Consider the following 26378-nt stretch of genomic DNA (forward strand, 5'->3'; position numbering starts at 1 on the left):
TATCTACAGAGCAGTGGCAGCAAGAGATACTCTGCTGGATTTTTTACCCCCAAAGCTTAAGATTGTACAAATTTCCAGAATAATGTTGGACAAAGGCAGTGTGGCTGTGGCTGAGCTTTTTGCACCTGAATATGCCACCGAGTACCTGATGGAGCAACATGTGTAATGGAGGGCCCTTTCTGTTCTGTTGCATTCTTGGTGGCGCTGGGTCCCTGGTCAACCATGGTGCTAGAGGCATTGCCTCCATGCCAGAGTGTCTTAGTCGGCTCTTGTTGAAACAGCCTGGCTGAAACATTTATTTAGCCAAAAAGATTGCATAGAGAAGATGAACCTCCACCTTTACTTCCTCCGTTTTGTTCGCATGATGACGCATCTGCTTTGCAGGTCTGATGACTCAAAATGTAGTGTTAAAGATGACTGTAATTTAGAATTGGCTGAGCTTCCAGATTTGGTGCTGCCAACCCCGTCTGTTATGGGCAGTCCCCAGTGAGAGGAGTTGTGTCAACCCCTCAAAATGCCAGGACTCTCCATTTTCAGAAATTTTCTCCCCACGCACATTTTAAATGTTGAACTGCTAAGCTCTTTTTCTCATAAGACTTACAAGAACTGCATTGTATTTGATAACTGTGATTGCCTTATTAATACCTAACTACATGTTTGAATTTATTTAATAAGTATCGTCTCGTGGAGGCACAGGGAAAGCCTCGGGCAGTTTCCGCATCACCAGCATTCAGTGGTACCCAAGAAGAGGCTGGCTGAGGTGCATCTATTGGTTTTGATCATCTTTGCCTAGAATTTCCAGTGATCTTTACATACTGTACATAATTTTTACTTTTTCGTTTTTAGGGCAGCATAACTACCTATGTGCTGGAAGAAATGACTGCATTGTTGATAAAATCCGCAGGAAAAACTGCCCAGCATGTCGACTTAGAAAGTGCTGTCAGGCTGGGATGGTCCTTGGAGGTAATTCTCATGTTTTCATCAATAATGTGTTGACTTATACTGCAACATGGCGTGCCAGAAAGTTTAAATTTCTTTACTCACCATTGTTTTTCTGTCTTGATTGTTGGTAGTGACTCTTCACACTTAAATATCTGAATGAAGCCACCAATAATAAAATACCTCACACTTTGGAGAGGTATTTGGCGTGTTGAGGCCTGTTAGGGCACTAAGTAGATGCCGTTGACCTGTGGTGCCCATGAGTAGATGTTACAGCAGTGCAGTTACCTGTCTTCAGTACATGAACTGGAGTCCAGGCCCTGTCAACTCACTGCTGTGTGGCCTTGAGCAAGTCACCAACCCTTTTCCTTGAGGTATCCATACCATCAGGATGCAAAGTCACGTCCTGCTCAAAAAGCGATTCTGTAGATGGTCAGGTGACTGTTTTCCATCTGCTAAAAGAGATTGATTAAAACAAGGTTACTTGGATGAAAATCCACTTGAAAGACATGTCTCTTCTCCCATATTTTTGTTATGGGAGATAACAAAAAAAAAGTTCTGGGATCTCCAGAACTTTGCAAATATGGTAAACATTAGAAAAATTAAATTAAGATATTTTTTCAGGACTGTGGATTGGACCCAAGGCTTTGCATATGCTAGGTGAGTTCTCTACCACTTGAGACATGCCCCCAGACTTTAGGCTTTTTTTTTTTTTTTTTTTTGGTTTGGAGACCTTTTCCTTGACTGACCTCCAACTCATGATCCTCCTGCCTTTGCCTCTGGAGTAGCTGGGATTACAGATGTACACCACTACACTCAGGCACTAAAGACAGATTTTTAACTGATCATTTGAATGAAAATAAAACAGAGTAAGGAAGATCAAAAAAGCCAGGGTTATAGAAGAAAATCTTACTCCCTTCCCAATCAATCCATCTATCTCTATCTATCTATTATCTATCTATCTATCTATCTATCTATCTAGTTAATCAATTAGTTAGTTAGTTTATACTTAACATCCTACACTATACTGTCCAGAAACCATGGGTTTTATACAGCGATACAACCTTTCAAAATCATAGTGAAATATGTACATAATTATTGAAACTAAACATGTTTTCTCCAGAGTACCATCTAAAAACAGCTGTGTTCCATCAATGTTAAGTGTCTCTTCTTTGAGAAATGCTATATTTAGGCCAATATTTATCAAGTTTAAAGCCTACTCAAATGTTACCTCCTCCCTAAAGTTTTGGCCAATGTGTTTGGACAAAATCAGCCAGTTAACAAACTGGGCACTTTATAATATTTACCTAATTAGATCACTCATGGTATTTTATAATTTCATGATTAGACATTTGTTTTCAGTCAGTTAAGGGCAACACCTAGGTCTCAAGTGTATCTACAACAATGCCTGGGTTAGGGAGGAGCTCAGTAAGTAGTGACTAAGAGAATATACTTACTTTCTCTGCAGATTAAAAGTTTTTGAGTCCTCACCTGAATTTCCTCCTTCATGTTTCAGCTTTATCTTCACAAGTCTTCGTAATTTCCTAAACTTTAGAAATTAGGACTTCCTCACAAATCACACATTTACGTACTTTGGAGCTAGAAGAAAGACCTGGAGGTGCTCTGATCCCTGCACCGGCACTCTCTATTCTGCAGCATATTAGCATATTTGCCCTAGAAAGCGGCAGACGCTCTAATGCTGAAATCTAGAATCCATCAGGGTCATCAATGTTGAATTTTCTCCCAGTAGCTTTAAAAGACTCTTCAGTTGTATCACAGAATAGAAATGGCAGATTCCTGTATAGAACATTCAGAGTCTTCCTGGGGATTGGTGATATAACCCTACAAAATTCCGTGTTGTCTCCTACTATTCTAGGGCTTTACCCCACCATCCAAGATTCTATAATCTTTCTTATCTTCCTTACCGAAACCCTTTGTTCCTTTACTCTATGCCCATGTTTTCTAAACTGGACTCTACCATCTTCACAGTCATTGCTGAATTTCCCACCTTCAGTGATACCATTTATTTAAACCCCTCCCTTCCTTCTACCTTCCTTCCCTCCTTTCCTTCCTATCTTCCCTTTTCCCTTTCTAATTTCCTTCTTTTCTACTTCCCTCTATCCTTCTTCAATAACTGTATACTGCACCCTTATTATTTACCAGGTGCTATTTTAAGTCCTGAAATACACGCAGCCAATAAAATAGACCAAATCCCTACATGGTGTCTGCTTCCACCTGTCTGTGCATGCGGGTTACCTTTACCTGCCCGTCTCCCTTCAGTCCTCATGACCTCTGACTTATCCATAACCCTAACTTTAAATACGATGCTTTTATGCAACTGCCACCCTGTAATCACATCACGATAGGGGTGGGATTCTGCAGGGACCCAGTGTTTTTCGTAGCCAGGGAGGATGAGCCAGCTGGGATTGGAGCTTGCCCTAATTGTTCTTATTTCAGCATTGCTGCTTTTATGATGGAAGACTGACCAAATGGACCACAATGGAAATGAGGAGGGATGCAGCCACACGAGGCATGCCTCACAGCCCATGAGGCCGTGAGGAGTCACTGGCTCTTCCTGTTGCACTCTCCTGGTAGCCTTTTCCTTCATTGTTTTGCAACTTTTATTTAGGAATATCCCATTTAAGGATTTCCTTTTTATCTAAGACTGAATTATTTGCAAGAATTATTTCATTTTAGTGTTTTCAGCCCCAAGCACTTGTTTAAGAAGTGCTCAGTAAGTATCAGTGACTACTGTTTTGAAGTCATTTGAAGTACAAGTTTCTGAGCTCTTTAGTATAAAAATGTTGGAGGGAGGGACAGGGGATGTGGTCTAACATAGTGTTTTCACTCTGGAGAAGAATGATATCACTTAAGGCAGCCTTATATTCCATGATTACATTAATTAATTTATTTATTTGGTGGTAAGAGTTTGAACTCAGAGCTTCAGGCTTGCTAGGCAGGTGCTGTACTGCTTGAGCCATGCCTCCAGCCCTTTTTTCTCTGGTTGTTTTGGAGATAGGCTCTCGTTATTTGCTCAGGCCAATCTGGACTGAGATCCTCCTTTTTTACACTTCCTGCCATAGCTGGGATGACAGATGCCTGCCACCACACCCAGGATGTTTCTTGCCATTGAGATGGGGTATTGCAAACTTTTTGCCAGGGTGACCTGGAATAATACTCCCATTCTCAACCTCTCACATAGCTTTTGCTGACAGACGTGAGCCACCAGCACCCAGATTTTGGTTGAGATGGGGTCTCTTGACCCCATCTTGTTTGTCCAGGCTGGTCTCTAACCTCAATCTTCCTGATTTCAGCCTTCCAAGTAACTAGGATTATAGGTATGAGCCACCAGTGCCCAGCTCCATGATTGCATTTATTTTAACTTTCATACTGTCATATGGAAAAGTGGTTAAAAATGGCCAAAATCAAAGTGATGAGACACCCAGATACAGAGAAACCAGGATTTGTTTGGAGGACGGAGTCGATTTCCAACCTCCTACAAGATGACGCCCTGTAAGAAACAGAACCTCCAGGGGCAGATGGCTTCAAAGGAGACAGAAGTCAGGAGAAAGGGGAGGAGTCCATCCCAGGGGCATGGACCAAACTAGCATAGAGCAAAGTTCACAGCAAGATCAACTTGGTACAGAACTGTGCTATTGGATTTAGTTCAATTGGCTCCATGATAAGGCCAAGTTTAAATGTTTATATAATTTCTTTACTTCTTTTTATTTTATCAGATAATCTTGCTAACAGCATCCCAGAGTACCACTGACTGAAGTTATTTCAAGTTAATTTGTCTCCGTCATATCACAATGAAACCTCTGTTTACAATTAGCATATGCTAAACAATTGTCTTCTCTAAAGAACATACTGTCATTCACAATGCCTTAGAGAGCCTCACACTATGAGATGTCTTGTAAGGACTGATGCATAATGCAGTGTTTCTTGAAGGATAATTCTGGGATTAAAAATAAAACTCTTACTGAACTTCAGATTCATACGACACAAAGATTTACTCAAATCCAATGGTACTCTGTACTTACCACCACAAATTGAGAAATGCGGAGGTAATGACTTAATTTTGTCATAAGTGGATTTGCACAGAGCTTTATCAGGAGGAAGTGGGGCATGCAGTCTGATATGCCTTCATTGTAATGTTATTCTTCCTGAGAGAGTCAGTGACAAGAGTCTGGGATATAAATAATCCAACTCACGTAAACCAGGAAAAAGGATGTCAATTCATAGGCATGGATTCAGAAGGACCATGGTCCAGGCTGGCCTGAGACTCTATCTCCAATATAAATAGAACAAAAGGGACTGGAGGTGTGGCTCAAGTGGTAGAGCATCTATCTAGCAATTTCAAATCCCTGAGATCAAACCCTGGTACCACCAAAAAAAAAAAAGTCCTCTTTTGATTATCTTTTGCGTATACTCTGGGTTGTTTGTGATTGGATCCTTCCCTAACTAAGAGGAGAATATCATGGCAGTAATAATTGCCTACACAACTCTGAAAATGGAGCCTGTGTCCCTTCCATCTTTTCTTTCTTTCTTGCCTATCCTTCCTCTGTCTGTCCCTCACCCCCTTCCTTCATTTCTTGCTCCTTTTTGAAGTTTCTCATTTCTCATACAGCCCATTTGAATAAAGATGAAACATGAGAGAACATTGGAAAAACTTTTTTTAAAGAGTTAAGAAAATCCTATGGTAGAATATCAGAAGTCAGAAATACAGTTACGATGTGGCATGACAGATTTCACTATTGGGTAGTTCCTATTTGCTGCAGTGACTGTGTTCTCATTGTGAGAGTTATGCCTAAGCTACTTGGTCTTTTCAGTGTGTATGATTCTTGTTTTAATGATGAATCACTTCCCTTACTTTCAACAGGTCACAGTGAACTTTTGCATTTAGTTCATTGTGTACATTATGAAGTAGGAAGATAGTTAATAAGAATGGTAATGTATCTTCTAATTTAGGTTTTTCTGCTTCTAACTTCTTTCTTTAAGAAAACATTTTTGCTTAGTGACTCACAAAAAAATTCCAAAATGAATATAGCTCTGTATTTTGCATTTCTGGTAAGAATGCTAAACTCTTGCAAAGGTAATTAGCTCTTTCAAAAATAAGCAGGTTTCTACACAAAGGAGTGATTCAATGAATAGCTATGTTTGCTGAAACTTTTTTAAAGCTACAGATTGTTTTTATGGTGTGTTTATTTTTGTTCTTCTGGTAGAGAGCCTTGTCTTCAAGTTTTTTGTGTTTTGTTTTGTTTGTTTTTTGTTTGTATTTTGTGTCTTCGAAATACAAGAGTATTTTGAAGAGTTTTAAAGAGTTTTGTTAGAAAGCCATTTTTTGATCTTCCTTCTTCCTCCCCCTCCACCACCACTTACCCTGACAAGGAGAATGATTTCAGGAGTTGAGAGTATCAGTTGTGCTGTAAAGCTTTTGTTGTCATTGTTAGTGTTTTGTTCTTCCCCTTCTGCACTTCACAGCCATTAAGCTTTTTCTCAAGAATTCTAACATTGTTGAATTTGGGATAAATCTATGATTCTTTAGGCCTAGATCGAGTACAGATTGAGGGATTCAAGCATATTCTCCAATTTTCAAGTCTGACTTTGAGTGATTGAGACATACAGCCATACAGACAAATGTGTTTTTGTTTGTCTGTTTTGAGACAGGGTCTCATAGCCCAGACTGGCCTTGAACTCAAGATCCTCCTTCCTTCACCTCCCAAGTACTGGTATTAGAGTATACCACCATTTCCAACTGGACATGTACTTCTAAAGAAAATCGAGTGTAGTATAGCTTTTTTGGCAAATTCTTAGTTTTACTTTATATTTTCTATTACCTAGCATCTCTGTTTTCTTTGAAGTATACATGCAGGTGCGCACTGTTTTGGTTGGCACTTGGAGGTGGGTCCTGAGATGGGAAGGCCAGCTGTATCAGTGCAATGGATATTGTTAGAGCGAGATCCCAGGCACCACTGCAGCCATTGCACCGTAGCCATCATCGGTTGTTATTCTGAATTCAGTGTGTATATAGTTATTCTCCACAATTTTGTGCAGGTACTATTGAGAGAATTATCTGTGAATCCAGCCAGATTACAAAACGCTTATTAAAACTGTCATTATGTCAAAAGATTCACACCAGTCTTTAATTGCCAGCTGGTTTTTATCCTTCTTCTAATCCACTTCCCAAAAGTTTCACTGTCTTGTGAACATCTTATACCATACATTCAATCTAAAATATTTTGCCAAAAATAAAGACAAATAGTGGCAAAATAGAGAAGACAGCAAGGTAAACAGCATTCATTTCAGAACAATATCTAGAATTAGCAATCATTTTAATTTTTATTAGCATGTATTGGTTGTACAAAATAATGGTTTCATTATGGTTTTCATATATGTATATAATGCATTTTCATCAGATTCACCCACACACATTATTATCTCTTGTCTTGCCTCCACATTCCACATTATTTTTCAGAACTACAAAAATACTACAATTAATCTAAAGTCATTTTAAATTGCTACCGAATTCTGAGTACTCTTTGCTATTTTCTTTTGTGGTAGTACTAGGATTTGAATTCAGGGCCTTGTAATTACTAGGCAGGTGCTCTCTCACTTTAGCCTCCTCCTCAGCCCTTTTTACCTTAGTTATTCTTCTGACAGTCTCAGGTTTGTGTCCAGGGCTGGCCTCAGACCACAGTCTTTCTATTTACACTTCCTGTGTAGCTGGGATGACAGGCATGTGCCACCACACCAGCTTTTATTGGCTGAGCTGAGGTCTAGCTAACTTTTTGCCCTTGCTGCCTCAAACCTCAGTCCTTTCAGTCTTCACTTCCCAGGCAACTTGGCTAATAGGTATAAGCCACTGTGCCCAGCTTTTTTTTTTTTTTTTTTTTTTGCCATTTTCTGTTTTCTCAATAAGTGATAAAATTACAATGCTATGATGTTCTATAGAAGTGTTTATTATGTTGTTTTGTAGTAACTCATAAGTATGAAGAGTAGCAATGACTTCTTTGAAAGAATATACTATATGAGGATAAAAACAATGGCATGTTGCTATTCACATTCTCTTTTAGTACTTTATGTGCTATTCTTATCTCAAGTTCGTAGGTTAGGTCAATACAACAACTTTGAAAACTCAGCAGTTTATAAAGTTTCAGATCTGCATTGGTGAATAAAACAGACTGGGTCCCTATCCTTATGATAGGCATAGGGTTATGCTGGTGGGGGAAGGTTGTGTGCCTTGAAGGAATCAAGTACACCATAGAGAATAACAAGGGGCTAACTGCAGATGGCTCACACATGTAATCCTAGCTACTCTGGAGGTTGAGATCAGGAGGATTGTGGTTTGAGGCTGGCTTGGGCAAAGTTTGCAAGACCCCATCTCAACCATGAAAGCTGGGCTTTGTGGTGCATGCCTGTCATCCCAACTACCTAGGAAGCATAAATAAGAGGATTGCAGTTTAGGTTGAAGCAAGCATAAAAATGAGACCCTATGTGAAAAATAACTAAAGCAAAAAGGGGGAGTGGCTTAAGTGGTAAGATTGTCTGTCTAGAGTTCAAACCCCAGTACCACCAGAGAGAGAGAGAGAGAGAGAATAACCATGGGGAGTCTATCAGAATGGGAGCTCAGGAAGACATAAGGCAGCACTCTTTCATTCACTTGGCAGACCTCTATTTAGACAGCACTAGACACTGAAGAAGACGAGGAGGAAGTGATACCTTTAGTGAAGGTCACAGTTAAGGATGGGGAAACTTTAACTTTTTTTTCTCTTAATATTGTTATCCCTTGGGAATCTGATGTGAGATACCACTGTGTGTGCAGTTGCTAAACTTACATATCTAACTTCAGCATCTTTTGAGCTCTGGATGTTAACTGAATCTTGCCTACTGCAGCAGAAATATCAGAGAGCAATTCTTCCTAGGTCCTACTGTAGCTTATGATGGAGCAAAGGCAATTTAAGAGTCAGATCAGTGCAGATGGACACGTGTCTTTACAGTTCATATGTCATGCAATGTAGGAGAGAATTGTGGTCAGCTATATTTAATAACATTACACAGCCAAAGGAATTACAGTTTTACTTAAGTTGCTAAGAGAAAAATTTGTGACCAAATGCTAGACAATGAAAATAACAAGGTCCAAATCATAGGCTTGATCTCAGATGCAAATCTCACAGGAAAAAAATGATACTTTGAACAATGAATATACACTTTAAAAAATGAAGGACAGGATATAAAACAGGTCATGTTCGGGGTGGGTGCTGGTGGAGGGAGGAGGGTGATTGGAGAGGGTGAAGGAGGGTGAATATGGTTGATGTACTTAATATACTTGTACTAATATAGAACAATAAAACCTGTTGAAGTTTTTTTAAGAAGGGGTGGATGGGAAGGTGGGAGAATGATGGAGGGGGTGAATCTAACAAGGTACACTGTAAATATATTTGGAAATGTCACAAAACTAATATACACTAATAAAATATCTTTTTAAAGTATTAAAATATACTTTAGGAGCACTGTACATTAATACTATTCTCCTAGAGATTCATAGTCCATAGAAAGAAAGAAGTTGTGCAATTTACCAAGGAAGATAAAGATCATTCTTAAACTTTTCTAGTCCCGCACTGTTCACATATGACCATAGATGCCTTTGTGTGTTAGGGTTTGGGGAGAAAAGAGATAGGTGATTAGGAACACTTGTTATTACCAGAAAGTGCAAACCAGGCAAAATTATAGTTTCCCTTCCTCTCTCACTTCTTTCAGTTAACTTTCAAAGGTAATTTGAAAGTTGTATACAAGCACTGTCCCATATAACTTTACACCTTATCCTACCTAGTCTAACTGTGGGTTTGTGAGGTAAATATTATATCCTGTAATTTAAAAATGAGTAAATCAGTACTTAGACATGAAAATCCTCTACCCTATGTAGTCAGTTTTTTTTATGATAGGACTCACACCCAGATACGGCCAGCCCAAAGTTTACTCGTTTCAATATGTCATACTCTCAAAAGCTGTAGATGGAAGGAAGTTATCATCTTCTTACAATGTATTTTTGAAAGAACAAACTGATATTCATGGTAAGAGGTAGATTGCAGAATTGGCAAGATTATAACAATTTAGCACTTTAAGAAAATATCTCCTAATAATACTATACATTTTTTTTCAATTCTTAAAAATAACTCCCCCAGTGTGCAAAATTCTCCTTTGATATGCATTGCTTGATTAGCTCCTGGAATCATCAGTCTGCAGGTTTCAAAATAAAAGCCTTTGGAAAGGGAATCAATGGGACCTACCTTTGCCATCAGAAAACCTTCCCTGGCCTTACTGCTTATGTCGCCATGTTCCCTGGAAGTCACTCTCAATGAAAGAAGGCACTTTGTTGTTCACTACTATGATCTCAGAATCTTAATCAGTGCCTGGCACCTGAAGCCAGTAAGTGTTTCAAGATTGAGAGAGAGAGAACAAATAGAGACAACAGGCTTGACTAGTATCTCCGCTCTGCCACCTTTTTACTGTTGGCACTTGCAAGTAACTTGAGCTTCAGAAGCCTCTTCTTTAAAATGGAAATACTAATATCAGTTCCAAGGGTCCACTGATAGACAAATGCACATTACGCAGCTCAAACTTCAGCTCCTTTCTGGCTCTTCTGTTATCATATGTGCTTCCCCCTTTTCCCTGGAACTGATGAAGACTGGACCATGGGCAGAAGTTCAAGAGTATGAAAAAGGGAAAGTGAATTTAAGTAAACTGGGGGGAAAAGCCAACTCAGGGCCCTTGCCACAGGAGGCGGGATGCTGCTTACCGTCGGCCAGGAGGAATAGGTTTGGAAAGGATGCTGTGCATGCTGGCAGTTTCTACCTCCTGATCTGGGTATTCACATTATAATGATTTGTTTAGCTGTACATTTTTAATTGTTACTGTGTTATCAATCACAATGAAATGTTTTTTAAAATTTTCTTTTGGTAGTTATTGGGGTTAAACTCAGGGCCTTGCTCGCTAGGCAGACACTACCACCTGAGCCATGCCCCCAGCCCATTTCCTGGATGGGGTCTCAGGTTTTTGCCTCAGACTGAGATCTTCCTATCTATGCTTCCCAGTAGCTGGTATTATAGGCTAGGCATTTACCACCATGCTCAGCCCAAAAGTAATTTTTAAATGGTTATATGATGAGAATGGAATTGATATGATTCTCTTAATTTTAAACTATTGTCTGTTTGGTTTTTTAGTGTATGACATTTAATATTTATGATTTGAATTGCTATACCAGTAACGTACAAACTGACCTGGATCAGGTAACTGTAAGAAATTTTTATTGTATATATTCAACCTATGTAGCTTTCCAGAAAATCTGTATAAATCTAAAAACAATATATCTTAAATGAAAGTATTAAATTTGATTTTTTGAGTCAAACATTGTATATTAAGTTTTACTTTGAAACCCTGATATTTGACTTAGGACATTAAATATTAAGCAGTTGATTATTACAAATGCAAAGAATTGTATAAAGAAAATGAGTAAATCAGATGTAAATTCCTAACATACAGTGGAGAGTCCCAAAATGTCACCACTCCCTTCCTTCCCAAGGAAGCCCATTTGCTTTCTGCACTCAATTCTGAATCCTTTTTATATATTGACCCTAACAGTGGTTTCCCTGTCACTTGCTCAGCTACTTGGGATTTTAGAGAACAACCTGTTTCTTTATGATGATAACTGAGCTTAGACGTTGCAAAGATGTATGCTTACAGAGACCATCATGTAACTTAATTGGGTACAGTGGCAAGACTTAGGAAAACTGACCACTGGCCTCTGACCAGTGGTCAGTTCCCTGGCGGGAACTGGGCACACCGGAGTGCCCGTGCCTCATCCAAAGGCAGCAGCTGCAACTCGGCTTTAACAGACTACTGGCACCTAACTATTCAGAGATGTTTTCACAGCTGCTGGTGCTGTGTGAGCTGAATAGTTGTCTATGAGCCAGATCAGGTACGAAAGTGAGCTGATTTAAACCTCTGTTTGGATCACTATGAACAGTCACAAGGCCTCCTTCAGCTCTTCATACTGATAAGCAGCTCCTGCCTGACACAGAGCAACTGGAGCTGAATCCAACCTATCCTCAGGTCACCAAGACTTCTACTAATCCACCCCAAGACACCTGGGAAGTAACAACCTGAATAAGCACCCTGCTCTCCTCCAAGGCAAATTCTATTCACCTAACCATCAGGCTTTTTCCTTCCTAACACACTGTAATTCACCAAGATCGAAATTCTAAATATTGTCCAGAAATACAACTATGTCCACCCAACATAGACCCAAAGGCACAAACTCTGTTTCCCCTTAATTTAGAAAAAGTATTCTTAATTGTGGTCTCTTAGTTCTCATAATAGTCCATGGATTGATTTCAAGAGATCTGGGAACTCACTGAAGTTGTATTAAATATTTTTGAGAATATATGCATATCCTTAAAAGAATACAGCCCAAAGGAAGACTCAATGACCACCAGAAACTACGTTTCAGTTAGTGTAATCTGTAGCATTAGCTTTTAGAAGGCAATCTCATCAGAAGATTGAGCTTAGTCTCTACTGGAATGACTTGCCTTTCCATTCATCTTTTCATACCTGCCTGCTGCATCCTGGAGTAATAATACACACTCCATCATCCAGTGAATGTCCCTACCATGTCTTCCAACTCTGAGGCCTAACTTTTGGATTTTTACCTCATTTTATTAGGTTGGTGCTAAAGTTGATAACGCTGTGGTTATAAGACTTAAGAAAATGCATTGCTAGGATTTTCAGTCCATTTGTATTTACGTGAACTTTTTTTCTTCTTTTTTTTCCTTCTCTATAGGTCGAAAATTTAAAAAGTTCAATAAAGTCAGAGTCATGAGAGCCCTAGAAGGGGTCGCTCTCCCCCAGCCAGTGGGCATTTCAAATGAAAGCCAAACCCTGAGCCAAAGAATCACTTTTTCACCAAGCCAAGAAATACAGTTGATCCCCCCACTCATCAACCTGCTAATGAGCATCGAACCTGATGTGGTCTTTGCAGGGCACGACAACACAAAACCTGACACCTCCAGTTCTTTGCTGACGAGTCTTAATCAACTAGGCGAGAGGCAACTTCTTTCAGTAGTCAAGTGGTCTAAGTCACTGCCAGGTAACAGCAATTCACATGTAAGAGCATGTAATTCAAGCATACAATGGTTGTCGTACTGGGTGACATCAAATAAGTCTGTGCAGTAAAGGAACTATGACATAAACAGCATGCTATTGTACACGTTTCAGCAGCTCAGAAATGTTCCTTAGAGACTTTCCTCTAGATTATGGAAGTATGAAACAGCAGAGAACACATGGAGTCTTGATAAATCAAGGATTACACATATGAAACATTTAAGGAATAAGTGTATGTGTTCAACCACAGGTGTTATAGCAGTTCAGAGAAAGACATGTGAACCATCTTCTGAAAATGTCTAGTTTATTCTAAACCCTAACTGAACCAACTTCAATTGGTTGAAAATAAAACCAAACATTATCTACTCGTATAATAAATCAAAATAGTATTCAGAGCACAGTGAGGTGTCTAAAGTCATGTTTGAAAACAAAATTCCTTAATGTAAATAAGTTATTTGGACATAGTAAATTAAAACTCTGGTTACTATTTCCTCTATTTTATTCCCAGATAAATGGCATATAACCCAGTGGCAGTGAGAACTTGGCTTATATCATCATGAAAGTAATTTGGTCATTTTATCAGCCACTTTTGCCAGAGCCAAGTGGTTGAAAGAATTGATGGTGAAATTCTCACTTTTGGACTGCAGAGCCAAGAATGTGTGGTGATTGCTTGTGGAGGTGTTATTCTCATCATTAAATAGACCACTTCTTTCAAAAATTACATTCTCCTCACACCAATAACATCCTTATACTTTTTCAGACTAATTTTTTCGAATATCTGTTTAAGAATTAAACATATTATGTCATTTTTAGTCCCCAATACTTGGAGTCTAAAATTCAATAACTTTTTTTTTTTAAAAAGAATTTCTTCCCAACTTGCCTTATATATTTCTTGGTTATTATTCTGTCTGAAAGGTTTGAAATATAATAGATGAATTGTTTTTGAACATTCACGGTTACATGAAATAGAAAAAAGAGATTCCTGTTGGTGGAATCTTTTAAAAAATATGTATTGAGCAAATTAATAAAATCAAGTATTGTAATGGAAATGAAGTCATTTTATAGAATATCAAATGCCCAGGTTCTTATGAGCTGTTTCTAGCTGAAAGGCCCTGGACAGGTAGTTTTTCTCCTACTAGAAAAGTTGTGAATATTTAAAACTGGCTGTGGGATGGTTATTAAATCTGATAACTCTTTACTAAGCAAAATGTCATAAGAGCATTGATACAGTTATTCTGCTTTTAAATGAGTGTTTAAATGTATTTTTAATTTTCTCAGTATTTTTATTATTTGGAAATGGTGATTTCTATGATTTTTGTTGATATAGATCAGATTCCTTTTGTTTGAATATTGGAGATTTTTATTGTTTAAGAAGATTCTACCATCAACTGGCAAATTTAGAAAATAGACAGTTAAAAAGATAATTTATTCACTTTAGATAAAAGCTAAGTTTTTGAGTTGAAACAGTTATATATCAGGAATTTTTTTTATCCCAAACTACCTTAAGAAAGAATGAAAGGAAATTTTTAAATTGAATCCGGTGGCAACCAGATTTATTTGTAATGTTACAAATAAAACTTATGTGCAGCATATCAGAATGATGGAAGCACCTTTCTGCATGGTGTTTCCATTAGCTATACACACAGGAGGCATTGGATCACTGAAGTCTCCTGGGGCCTGTGGTCTTTTAAAATCATACTATCGTAGACTGAATTTTGGGAGTAGTATTGAAGAATGACTGATGAAGTGGTCAGTGATCTGGAGGGACTATATTGGCCTCTGAAAAAGGATGGGGAGGAACGTGTACATAATCCAAGGTCATTAGCTACAAAACTGACGTTAGTTGGCTTTAAGCAAGGTACCGTTCTTATTCACTGATTCAGTCAATAAATGCCTATTACATTCCCGCTGTGTGCAAAACCTAACAATTAAACAGTGCTGCTGGAAAGAAAGGCCATAAAGCTGGACTCATGGTGCAAATGTGTTTGAACGAAGTACGTCCTAGTCTCTAAGCATCAGTTTTGCACATAGGAGAAATTTATTTTACCCATTTATTCTTGTGTAATTAAGTCTGTGGGAGATGGAGTTCTGTTAAGAGAGCCTTAATAATAAGTCAGAATGTGAATTTACTCATTTACAATTCAATTTTATGCATGTGTGTATACACACACACACACACACACACACACCACTAGGAAAACGTGTTAGCTGAGCAGGTTATTCTTTCACAATAGTAAACTATGTTTAGATCCAGATAAAGATCAGATACAGAATGACCATCATAACAAGGTGATAGTGCATAAGAGAGTCCTAGGCAGAAATCCCAAGGTACCTTGACGCATTGCCTGGTCAGGGCTTGTTTTCGTTTCTCCTTTGTCTGATTCTTCCATTATCTTCAACCTATCACAATAATTGCAGCTTATCTTACTTCTCTCCATATGATCTCAGAGATGCTGTTTTTCTATTTAGTAGATGCTATAGCCTCATGACAACATTGTTACAAACTGTCTGAGAATACATTGCACCTGACACTTATCTGTAGATGAGTGATTTTACATTGACTTTTATGTGTAGCTTTGCTCCTGTTTGGAATAAGGAACAACATATCATCAGCAAAGTTTAAAGCATGAGCAAGACATAGTTCCTGTATTAAAGAGCTTCCAACCCAGTGAGAGAGAGAAGACACCCAACAACAGCGTGTGTAGGAGTGATGGGTGTGTAGCAGAAATAGAACACTTTGAGCATCAGAGACTAAAGAAACAAGAAAGGAGGCTTTAGTTACCCTTGATGAGAAAGCATTCCACATAGGGCCAGGTGGCTGATGGTGGAAGAAGAGGAAAGCATCATCTATATTTGGGGAATCATGAATTAAATCAGCATAAAACAATGGTTGCTACTTTCCTGAAACATGAGGGTTCCTTAGTAACATCAAACATTTTTTATTCACTTACCTCACAAGGTAGTTATTACAGCTTTTAGTAGCTTCTGGTTGAGAAAACACATTTGTGCATATGGCCCCTCAGACACTACTGCAATAAGCAGTAACCTCGCTGGGGCTCTATCACCCTAGTATTGAAAAATAATGACAGTAAATTTATATTGGGGTGAGGAATATAAATTTAGAAGTATAAGTTATAGGCTGATGAGGTGGGGGGTCTTAAAAGTCATGATGGGCTTTAAAAATAAGTATTCATTCCCAATTTATTTTCACTTTTAAGTATTCTCCATTCTGTATGTCAGTTGTAGCAGAATTGAAGCGACAGAGAACTGTAGGACCAGAATATACTTTTCATAAATTTTGTCCTGATGCTTCTATTTACCTGGTGAAATTTCTATTCAGGGCAATGCTTTGACATTTTTAAATACTGAATTTTTAATCCATGCCTTTTTCTTGGTTTCAGTTAGCCAAATTACTTGAAAAAATTATCAGATCAGAAGGATAGAACAATACTTTGTCTCATCTGGCTGTAAAATTTGACAAAACATCTTTTGAATCAATGGCAGTCAATGCTTATATTACAAAGAATTTTTTTCTGTCTCCCTAAACCAAGTGAGTCATTCAAATTATCATCTTTCCAAAAGTGATGAGAGAGAAATGGGAAAGGAGTAAGTTAGGTCTAATAAGGGCTTCCATGAAGACTCAAAAATCCCCTTTTCTAACACCCTCTTCTGTTGAGATTGAGATTTATGCTGGTTACGTTTTTTACTTGTCAAGTCAGAATTTTAAAAATTTTCATACACTCTGGGGCTGTTGACACAGTGAGCATTTCTTGCTAGAACTCTTCCTTTGGCATTCATCACTTTCCTTCCAGGCAAATATGTTTCTGTCAATGTACACAATTTTTGACCCCTTGGGTATTTGTTCTTTCAAGTGTACCATGAGTTTGGCATGTCCTGAGTTCTCCTCTCCTTCTCTGCAGGTGGATAAGCTCATTCATAGCCCTGTCTTTACCACCATGTGCCAATGACTCTTAAAAGACACTAAGCCACTGGCGCATATATTTCAAGTGCTTATCACACATCTCCACCCAGTAGAACTTCCAAGTCAACATGACGTCTAATCTATAAACTTAAAATATTTTTTCCACATCCTGAAGTGATACATCAGCCAGAATCTTTGGTGTCATCTTTGCATCACTTTCTCCTTCATCTCCTGCCCAAATACTGTCAAGTCTACTTATTAAATACATGACTCATTACAGATACTACTTTCATGGCTACTGTCCCAACTTTGGTCAACATCACCACCATGTTTTACCTAGATTTTAGCCTGTAAACAATCCTATACTCTGCCTCAAGAACCATCTTTCTAAAATCATTACTATTAATTATGCTTTTCTCTTTCCTTCTCAGAATAGTCTTCACTCTTTAGCATTAATGTCAAAGGCCCTCCTGTGATCTAACTCTTGGGCTTGTACATTACCTCTCACCCATTCCTTGACTTCAGCCACTCTAAAGTCCAGTTGCCAGAAAGCTCATGGCTCCACTTTCTGCTGCCTCTCTTCCATATTGCCTTCCTTACCTATAGGCTCTGCTTGTCTTCCATACCTCCCTGGCTGATTCCAAGCTAGCCTTCAGGGTTCACACCATCCAACGCTTCCCTGGTAAGATTTCCCTGAGCCTTCCCAGACTGCATCAAGGAACACTACTCTCTCGAGTCTCCCTTGCGTTTGTCAGCCACGCCGTGGTCACTCTGAGTTAAAACGGTGTTCTATTTAGCAGTGTCTTTGTAATCATTACGTAGCTGCACACATAAAGCTTCACCTCAAAGAGAGGCTTAAACATGGCTGAGAGTGCCTGGCTGGTGTGGTGGTGCATACTTGTAATCACATCACTTGGGAGAAGATGGGGAAGAGAAGTTTGAGGTCAGCTTGAGCTACATAGTGAGTTCTAGGCTACCATGAGCTATACAGTGAGTTTAAGGCCAGTCTGGGCCACATAGACCTTGTCTCAAAAAAAAAAAAAAAACCTTTATAGAAATTTAAAATGTGTAATTTCTATCAAAAGAACTGTACTGCTTAGATCATTAAACACCAACGTCTTGTTCATATTAAGTCATTAAACATATATTGGTGCATGTATATACTGTATAGAAGTTTCTCTGAATTCCTCAAAGTTTACTTGTATATGAAAGTTTATATCTTTTGTGTATGTATGTGTATATATTAGCTACTTCAACTATATGCCATTTTTTTAAGTGAAGCACTATCTATATATTTTATCTGCCCTGGAAAGTAGTAAGTCATTCAGGCCACTTTCTCTTTCTTATCCTTTCTTTCAATTTGCTTTTGTGTTAAGAATTAGACAGCTTGTAACCAAAGAGTTCAGGAATTATCAGGTCGAGTCACTTGAAAGCAAATGGTATTTTTTTTAATATTACCAGTCAAGCACAATTAGTGACCATCACTAATTCATGTGAATTCATGTGAACATTCATCACTAGTTCACATCACTTCTCCATGTGAATCTTGTCCATTTTCATAATCTCAAATGTACTGAAATTTCCTGACTGTCACCATGGGAATCAGAATCTGAGCTCAGTGTTCCCGTCTTTAAGTTTAAAATGATGGAATGATATTCCAGTTAATGGGAGAAATTGTACTTCTCTAGCAGGCATGGCATGTTCAAGTCCACTTAATGACGGACATTTATCACAGACAAGCCCTGTGAAAGGTGAAGTAAGTGGAGTTTATTTCCTAAATCCTATTCTGTTAGGTGGACTTAAGAGTTTCTGCTAGAAATATTGGTAACTGGGTAAGTTTTACGGACTTTTAAACATCGTTATCAGCATATCTTAAATTGTACAGTGGTATTTCATTCTCACATTTCCATATATGTGTACAGTGTACCTCAGTGAGGTTCATCTCTCTCTCCCCCTCCCCCGACTTAAATGATTTTGACAAGTCTCATCGTTCTGTTTCACGCAGTATATAAAGTACACAGACTGTGTTTATCTCCTTCCCACCCCCACTACTGCCCCCCCACAGGACATAGTTTACATTCCTGTCTTCCTCTTTTTAAGTGTATATTCATTGTTCAAAGAGGCTTCGCTCTGGCTTTTCAGCTGTGAATGTGTGGACTTTAATCAGATTAGCTAGCTGTCTATTACTCTTCCTGACCCTTCCTCTGTGTCTGTCAATCAGTGGCTTTCACTGTTTCCTTAGGCCATCTTCCTCCAGAGATGCAGTGTGTTTCAACGTGATTCACCCTGTCATTCCCTTTTCCTCTCCCTCTCCCCCAGTCACCCCAAACAGCCCCACTTTTACAGACATGTTATATATACACATATATATATGTATATATGTGATGATGTTTGTGTTTGTGTACACATTTATCTTTTGGGTCTATATTCCACGTATGAGAGAAACATGGGACTTCTGTCTTTCTCAATCTGGCTTACTTTACTTAGCATGATGATGTCCAGTTCCATCCATTTAACCGCAAGCAACATAATTTCATTCTTCTTTATAGGTGAATAATATTCCATTATGTATATATTCCACATTTTCCCAATCCATTTATCAGTTAGAAGGTCTCTGGACTATTTCCATAGCTTGGCTATTATGAATAGTGGTGCCACCAGCACTGTTTGAATCCCTTTTATATTTTCCACCTGTTTTATTGCTCTGGCTAGGGATTGCCAAACCATATTGAATAAGAGTTGAGAGAGTGGACTTCCTTGTCTTGTTCCTGACTTTAGGGGAAATGGCTTCAGTTTTTCTCCATTTGTTACGATGTTGATCTGGGCTTGATGTATGCAGCTTTTGCTATGTTGAGGTACATTCCTTCTCTTCCTAATGTCGTCAGAGCTTTCATCATGAAAGGATGTTGAAATGCTAAAGAGGTTGATGGTGTGATTTCTGTCCTTGATCCTATTTATGTGTTGTATTACATTTATTATTTTGCATATGGTGAATCATCCTTGCATCCCTGGAGTGAAACCAAAGTTATCATGGTGTATGATCTTTTTAGTATATATTGAATTCAGTTTGTAAATATTTTATTGAGAATATTTGCATCTATGTTCATCAAGGAAATTTTATTGCCACTAATAGCATTTTACTTTAGTTGTATTATATAAGTTCTTTAACATAAAAATGCCTCCTGACATAATTTTGATATCATTTTGCTTTAAAATTAGGCTTCTGATCAGACTGGTGTGTGGCTTTCATATAGCCTTTGTTCCACTGAGCAGTTTGTTACAGGGCCCACTGATACGTGAACAAAACTACCTCATTTGAGTCTCTTGGTAACTCGTTGAATTAGTTACCATTACTGTTGTGAATTTTGCCAGTGAAAAGATTTATATTCAGTGATATTAAATAACTCATACAAAGTGCATTCTGTAAGTTGTAGAGGCAGGGCTGGAACGGGTCTTCTCTTCAGAACACAAACACTATGCAGGTTCATCTGCACATCCATTTAGGAAGTCCTTCTTTTTAAAAGACAGGAAAATTTATTCATCTCTTAACAAGTGATTATAAATTTTATCAATGAATTAATTACCTATTTTTGTAAAGCCTGTAAAATGTTCAATTGATGGGCAACATTTGTTCCTACATTTATTGTGTTAAGATTCATAATTTTTTCTAAAAAGACATGTACTTGAAGGTGCATTTAAGTCCTGTGAAAATAAAGCATTATAAAAATCACATGCCAAATTTTTCTTGACAAGTGATTTAGTCTTTCTGCACCTGAGTAAATCAGATTTCTTGGATGCCAGCAAAAGCAGAACACAAAAGAAACTGCTAATAATCACACACCTCTCTGGCTGTCAAAAACAAAATGAAAACAATTACTGGAAGGACTGCAGGAAGTCACTGAATGGAAACGAGGACAAACTGGATACTACAGAAACCCAGGCATCTCTGCAGAGCCTCAAACCAGCCTCTCACATGCACCCATCGGCCCCTCTGTCACAAGCAACAGCACGCAGGGGAACGGCTGTAGCTTGTCTCTGCATTGCTAACTCTGACTCAACTCCTGGTAGCATGTGTTCCACCGGCCAGAGGCCATGAGCCCAGGGAAGGCAGAGGCTTTAACCCATTTCCTTGGTGACTGCACTTGCCACCACTAAACTACAACCAGTGGACACAATTCATAGAGAGGAAGGAGGGGAGCGAGGGAAGGAGGGAGGTTAAGACTCCGAAGCGTGCCCCCCACCAAACAAGAGGAAGACTGCTGGGGCATCGGGAAGATGCCCTACAGCTGTCCTCTGCCCCAGCGAGGCTAAGGAATTCTAAGAAGAGAATTACAGATGGGACCCTGTGCCGGGTGTGCAAAGAAGAAAGCCTTCTCTTCCACTATTTTGTAACATCTAACATAGTCAAGGAATGAATTTCTTTTGCCTTTGATATCTAGTGAACTAAGCTTTGTTTTTGTTTCACTCCTGAATGAGGTCATTTGTAAGTGGATGTCAATGGGTTTTTAGGGAAACAGTTGTTATTCAAAGAGCTTTATGGAAAGTGGTTGATGTTTACACCAAAGCATGTTTCCTTTCTCTTAGCCTTTACTAAGACTTCCTCCACTTTCCTTAATCAACTGAGTCAGACACAAATAACTTCCGAATATGTATTTCTAGCCCAGGTTCTCCTCCTGTGCCCAGCTGCCGTCTGGATGTTGCTGAGGTCCCTCACACATGTCCAAATTTTCTATTTTCTCCCTAGCTGGTTTCTCCTCTTTTATCCCACAACAGCATTTGTGAAAAATAGACTACTACTGACAGATATGTTTGAGTCCTTCTTCTCACCTACATATGATGAGTTGTGAAATCTCTGATTTTGCTCTGTAAATGTTTCTTTGGTGCACTTTCTCCTCTCAATTCTCACACAGTGGCTTTTATCATCCTTCATCTGGACTTTCACAATAGCTCCCAACTGCTGTCTCTGACTCTTAAGACTTATTTCCTTGAATCCACCCTCCACATGGTTACCAAAGACCCATCTATCACACATATAAGGCCACATATAAGGTCATCACTCCTGACAGACACAAAAGACCTTCCTTGATCTGACTCCTGCCCAGATCTCCCAAAACCTCTTTGCATATCCTTCTTGTAAGTTCTCCAATGCTGAAGTGGGGATCATCTCCCAAGAACTATGAGGAAATAAAAGGAAGACCCTTGACCATTAGGTCGAGTCACTTGTCCTTTTTCAGCCATTGTGCCTCTGCCATTGACACCAGAGAAGGATGTAAAAGAGGGTAAAAGATGAGAGCAGTCTCCACGCCCATGCTCACAGACTCCAAACCTGTTAAACTACATGGATGTTTAAAATGACACTGGAATAAGTTTTTAAAAATAAGTGTGACCAGATTACTGTGGAATCTACCCAAAACATATTAAGCATTATTAAAGGAGAATTAGGTACAGCACAATTGGTAGCAGTGGTTTTACAAACTAAAACTTATATTTAAAGCATGATCCATCAACAATCTGAGTGTATTCCACCAGGTGTTACCTCTTTGTCTTTCAAGAAAGTTTTCCTGAACTGCTTTCCAAATGGCTGGTGCCCTCCCTTTTAACCTGCTCTGTCACAGCACTCATGAGCTTCTCTCCTGTTAAGGTGTGAGCATGTTGAGGGCAAGGGTTTGGTTTTATTTGTCTTCATAACCCAGCATTTTAGCACAGTGCCTGGCATGCAAAAGCGACTCAATGAATGGGTGTGGCATGAATCAGTGATGGACGATTGACTTACTGAGCAAATTCTCACAAATGCTAAATCACAGTGACTAATTTTAAAAGACTTCCAAAGTCTCTGCTTCTCTTTCATTTTTCAGGCTGTATTATTTATTAATGTTTCCTCACTTTTAAGGCAAAAATACATTGAGATTGAAAACATTGCCCTACTTTTAGCTACTTTTGAATTTCTATGTATTTTCAACATTCTTGGCACAAATAATTTTTGTGATAATTTTTAAATTTGCTTTGTAGGTTTTCGAAACTTACATATTGATGACCAGATAACTCTGATCCAGTACTCATGGATGAGCTTAATGGTGTTTGGACTAGGATGGAGGTCCTATAAACATGTCAGTGGGCAGATGTTATATTTTGCTCCTGATCTAATACTAAATGAGTAAGTAGTGATTGTTGTTCTCATTAGATATTTTAAAATTACATTTACATACAATTGTATTTAAATGTAATTATTGCCCTAAATAATGGAATTTTCCTGAAATATTTATCAGAATTACCTCATGATACAGCTTTATATGACAAATCTTAAAAGTGAATTATTTGTATCAAGAATATTTAGAGCTTTTTGTCTTGTTTCAATATATACTGTCTCAAATCAAGTTTTTAATTCCTCAAAAATGCATCAGGAAATACACTTAAGCACAAATGAAATGTTTAGCTTCTCATATTCAAATTTCAGGCTTGGTACTAATGAAGTAATAAATTAGAAATATTTTTTCTTGAAAGTATTGATTTATCTCCAAAAAGTAAAACCATTATCTTTTTTCCTGCAAGAAAGACTAAACTGGTAATTTATTTTAAAATTTAAAAAGATAAATATGTCTATTTGCTTTATTGTATTTAAGTAATTTTCTACATATTATCTTTAAATGAATAAGAACCTCTTCATGGTAATATTTATACTGTTCTAATGATGAATGCTGACTTACAATTATTTAAATGAATAACTTGCACTTGTATAAGTCTTCGCAGTTTATAGATAGTTTTTATGTTTCATTCCATTTATCCTATAATCCCCTGAAACAGGTAGGGAATCAGCATCATTCATTTTACAATTCAAGAAGGAGATGCTTAGGAGAACTGGGTAACCTGCCTATCCGAGGGACAGGCTTAATCTTAGCTCTTCTGAGTCAAAATCTAGTCTTCCCTTCACTGTTGCTGCTGGCTTATTTGACCAATGTGGTCATTATAAAACAGCACATAGTTGAGAAAATACCTTCAGTGAGTGTTCTTAACCTTTAGGATTTGTGTTGTGAATCACAACACATTTCCCTAGAAAGGTCACAGAGTGGTAAGATTTTGTGAACTTAAGCAATTCTCCCATTGAACTGTGTACAAAATTATATATACACACACACATATATTATATACATGTATATATACACCGTATACATGGTTACATACATATATGTGTATATATTCTGTAAATAAAGCATTTCTGAGCATGCATCATCTCTACATCCTCAACTCCTTCAACGGTGCTCTTCTTTCTTCATTTACATATATGAAGTGTGATAATAAAAGTGAAAAACAATATTCATTTTGGTCAATGTGTATTTTATATCATTTTCTAATTTTAAAATTTCTTAATCTCAAACAGTGAAAAAGTTTAAAGATGTTTGAAATTCCAAATATTAAGTTTGCTTATTCAATATAGTAGTCAAACTCAATAATATGAGAAGCAATTGCCAAAATCATCGTCCTTGGCAAATTACACAAACGGGCTGAGACATTATGGCTTTTTTCCTGTTGATTTTCTTTTGCGTATTGTGTGTGGTGCAAGACAGCGGATGAAAGAATCCTCGTTCTATTCACTGTGCCTTACAATGTGGCAGATCCCACAGGAGTTTGTGAAGCTTCAAGTCAGCCAAGAAGAGTTCCTCTGCATGAAAGTATTGCTGCTGCTTAACACAAGTGAGTGAGCATAAGCAACTTAACAGAGGACATTTCTTTTTTTTTTTTTCCTTTTTCTTTTATTATTCATATGTGCATACAAGGCTTGGTTCATTTCTCCCCCCTGCCCCCACCCCCTCCCTTACCACCCACTCCGCCCCCCCCAATACCCAGCAGAAACTATTTTGCCCTTATTTCTAATTTTGTTGTAGAGAGAGTATAAGCAATAACAGGAAGGGACAAGTGTTTTTGCTGGTTGAGATAAGGATAGCTATACAGGGTATTGACTCACATTGATTTCCTGTGCATGTGTATTACCTTCTAGGTTAATTCTTTTTGATCTCACCTTTTCTCTAGTACCTGTTCCCCTTTTCCTATTGGCCTCAGTTGCTTTTAAGGTATCTGCTTTAGTTTCTCTGCGTTAAGGGCAACAAATGCTAGCTAGTAAAAGACTGTGACACAGGTTACTCCAGAGGCACCTGCACACCCATGTTTATTGCGGCACTATTCACAATAGCCAAGCTATGGAAACAGCCAAGATGCCACACCACTGATGAATGGATTAAGAAAATGTGGTATCTATACACAATAGAATTTTATGCAGCCATGAAGAAGAACGAAATGTTATCATTCGCTGGTAAATGGATGGAATTGGAGAACATCATTCTGAGTGAGGTTAGCCTGGCCCAAAAGACCAAAAATCGTATGTTCTCCCTCATATGTGGACATTAGATCAAGGGCAAACACAACAATGGGATTGGACTTTGAGCACATGATAAAAGCGAGAGCACACAAGGAAGGGGTGAGGATAGGTAGGACATTTCTTTCTTTAAGTTACAATTTAAGGAGAGTCTCAAATAATAATATCATATAATTCTATATGAGGTATAAATATTAGATTGGAACTGCAAGGAAGAAACACCCAATATATTGCCACAAGTGTCAATATGATATTTATCATGTTTGCCTATCACATAATACTAAAATAGCCTAGCCAGTTCCTTTATTTTCAATAAAATATGTTCAAATGCCTTTTCATAGTCACCTCACTCAGCATTATGAACTAATACTTTATGAGCACAAACTGCTTCCCCCCCACCCCCCACCATACATGTACAAAAGTATTTACTATGGAAATACACAACTTTTTTAGGAATTTTTCTCATGATAGCAAGGTAGGTTAACTTACAACAAATAGGTACAAAGATCAGAAAGCTCAGTACCTTAGTGTACATGGTTCAGTGGGTCAATAAGAAAACCCCAGGCTCCTTCCATCTGGTGAATCTGCTGTGCCCTGTGGCTTGGAGTCCTCTATCGCCTCTGACTGTAATGAGCAGAGTGAGTGAAACTTTCAAGGCAGAACTTCAAAGTATTGTGCATCTCTTCTACTCACATCCCATGGTCCACCTGCCCTGCAGAAGACGCTAGGGGGAAGTGCAACCTAGCTGAGGCCCAGACAGGCCAAGAGAGTCAATTTAATGTATTAATTAGTATTATGATAATTAATTCTTGTCCTTCTTTGCTTGACAGTAATGAATCCTATGGTGGCTGTGTCACAGGTAGTGCTCGGTTTCCCGATTTCATTCTGTCACTAACACAGCTCTGTACTAATGTGTAGATTACATCATGCTGGGCGCGGGGCAGTGTACAACCACTATAGGTCCAGGACAGCTCAACTGGAGGCTCTGCT

The 26378-nt window shown here is 38.3% G+C and overlaps 1 protein-coding gene across 1 annotated transcript in view; it reads left to right on the forward strand.

The window, feature by feature from the left end:
* Pgr (progesterone receptor) overlaps window positions 1-26378 on the forward strand; it is a 67997-nt gene that overhangs the window by 20944 nt on the left and 20675 nt on the right. The window contains exons 3-6 of the mRNA XM_020166609.2: window positions 847-963; window positions 12779-13084; window positions 23030-23174; window positions 24579-24709. Coding sequence (XP_020022198.1) covers window positions 847-963; window positions 12779-13084; window positions 23030-23174; window positions 24579-24709 — 699 coding nt within the window. The remainder of the gene's footprint in view (window positions 1-846; window positions 964-12778; window positions 13085-23029; window positions 23175-24578; window positions 24710-26378) is intronic.

This window comes from Castor canadensis, chromosome 2 (genome assembly GCF_047511655.1).
Source record: "Castor canadensis chromosome 2, mCasCan1.hap1v2, whole genome shotgun sequence".
NCBI classification, from domain to species: Eukaryota; Metazoa; Chordata; class Mammalia; order Rodentia; family Castoridae; genus Castor; species Castor canadensis.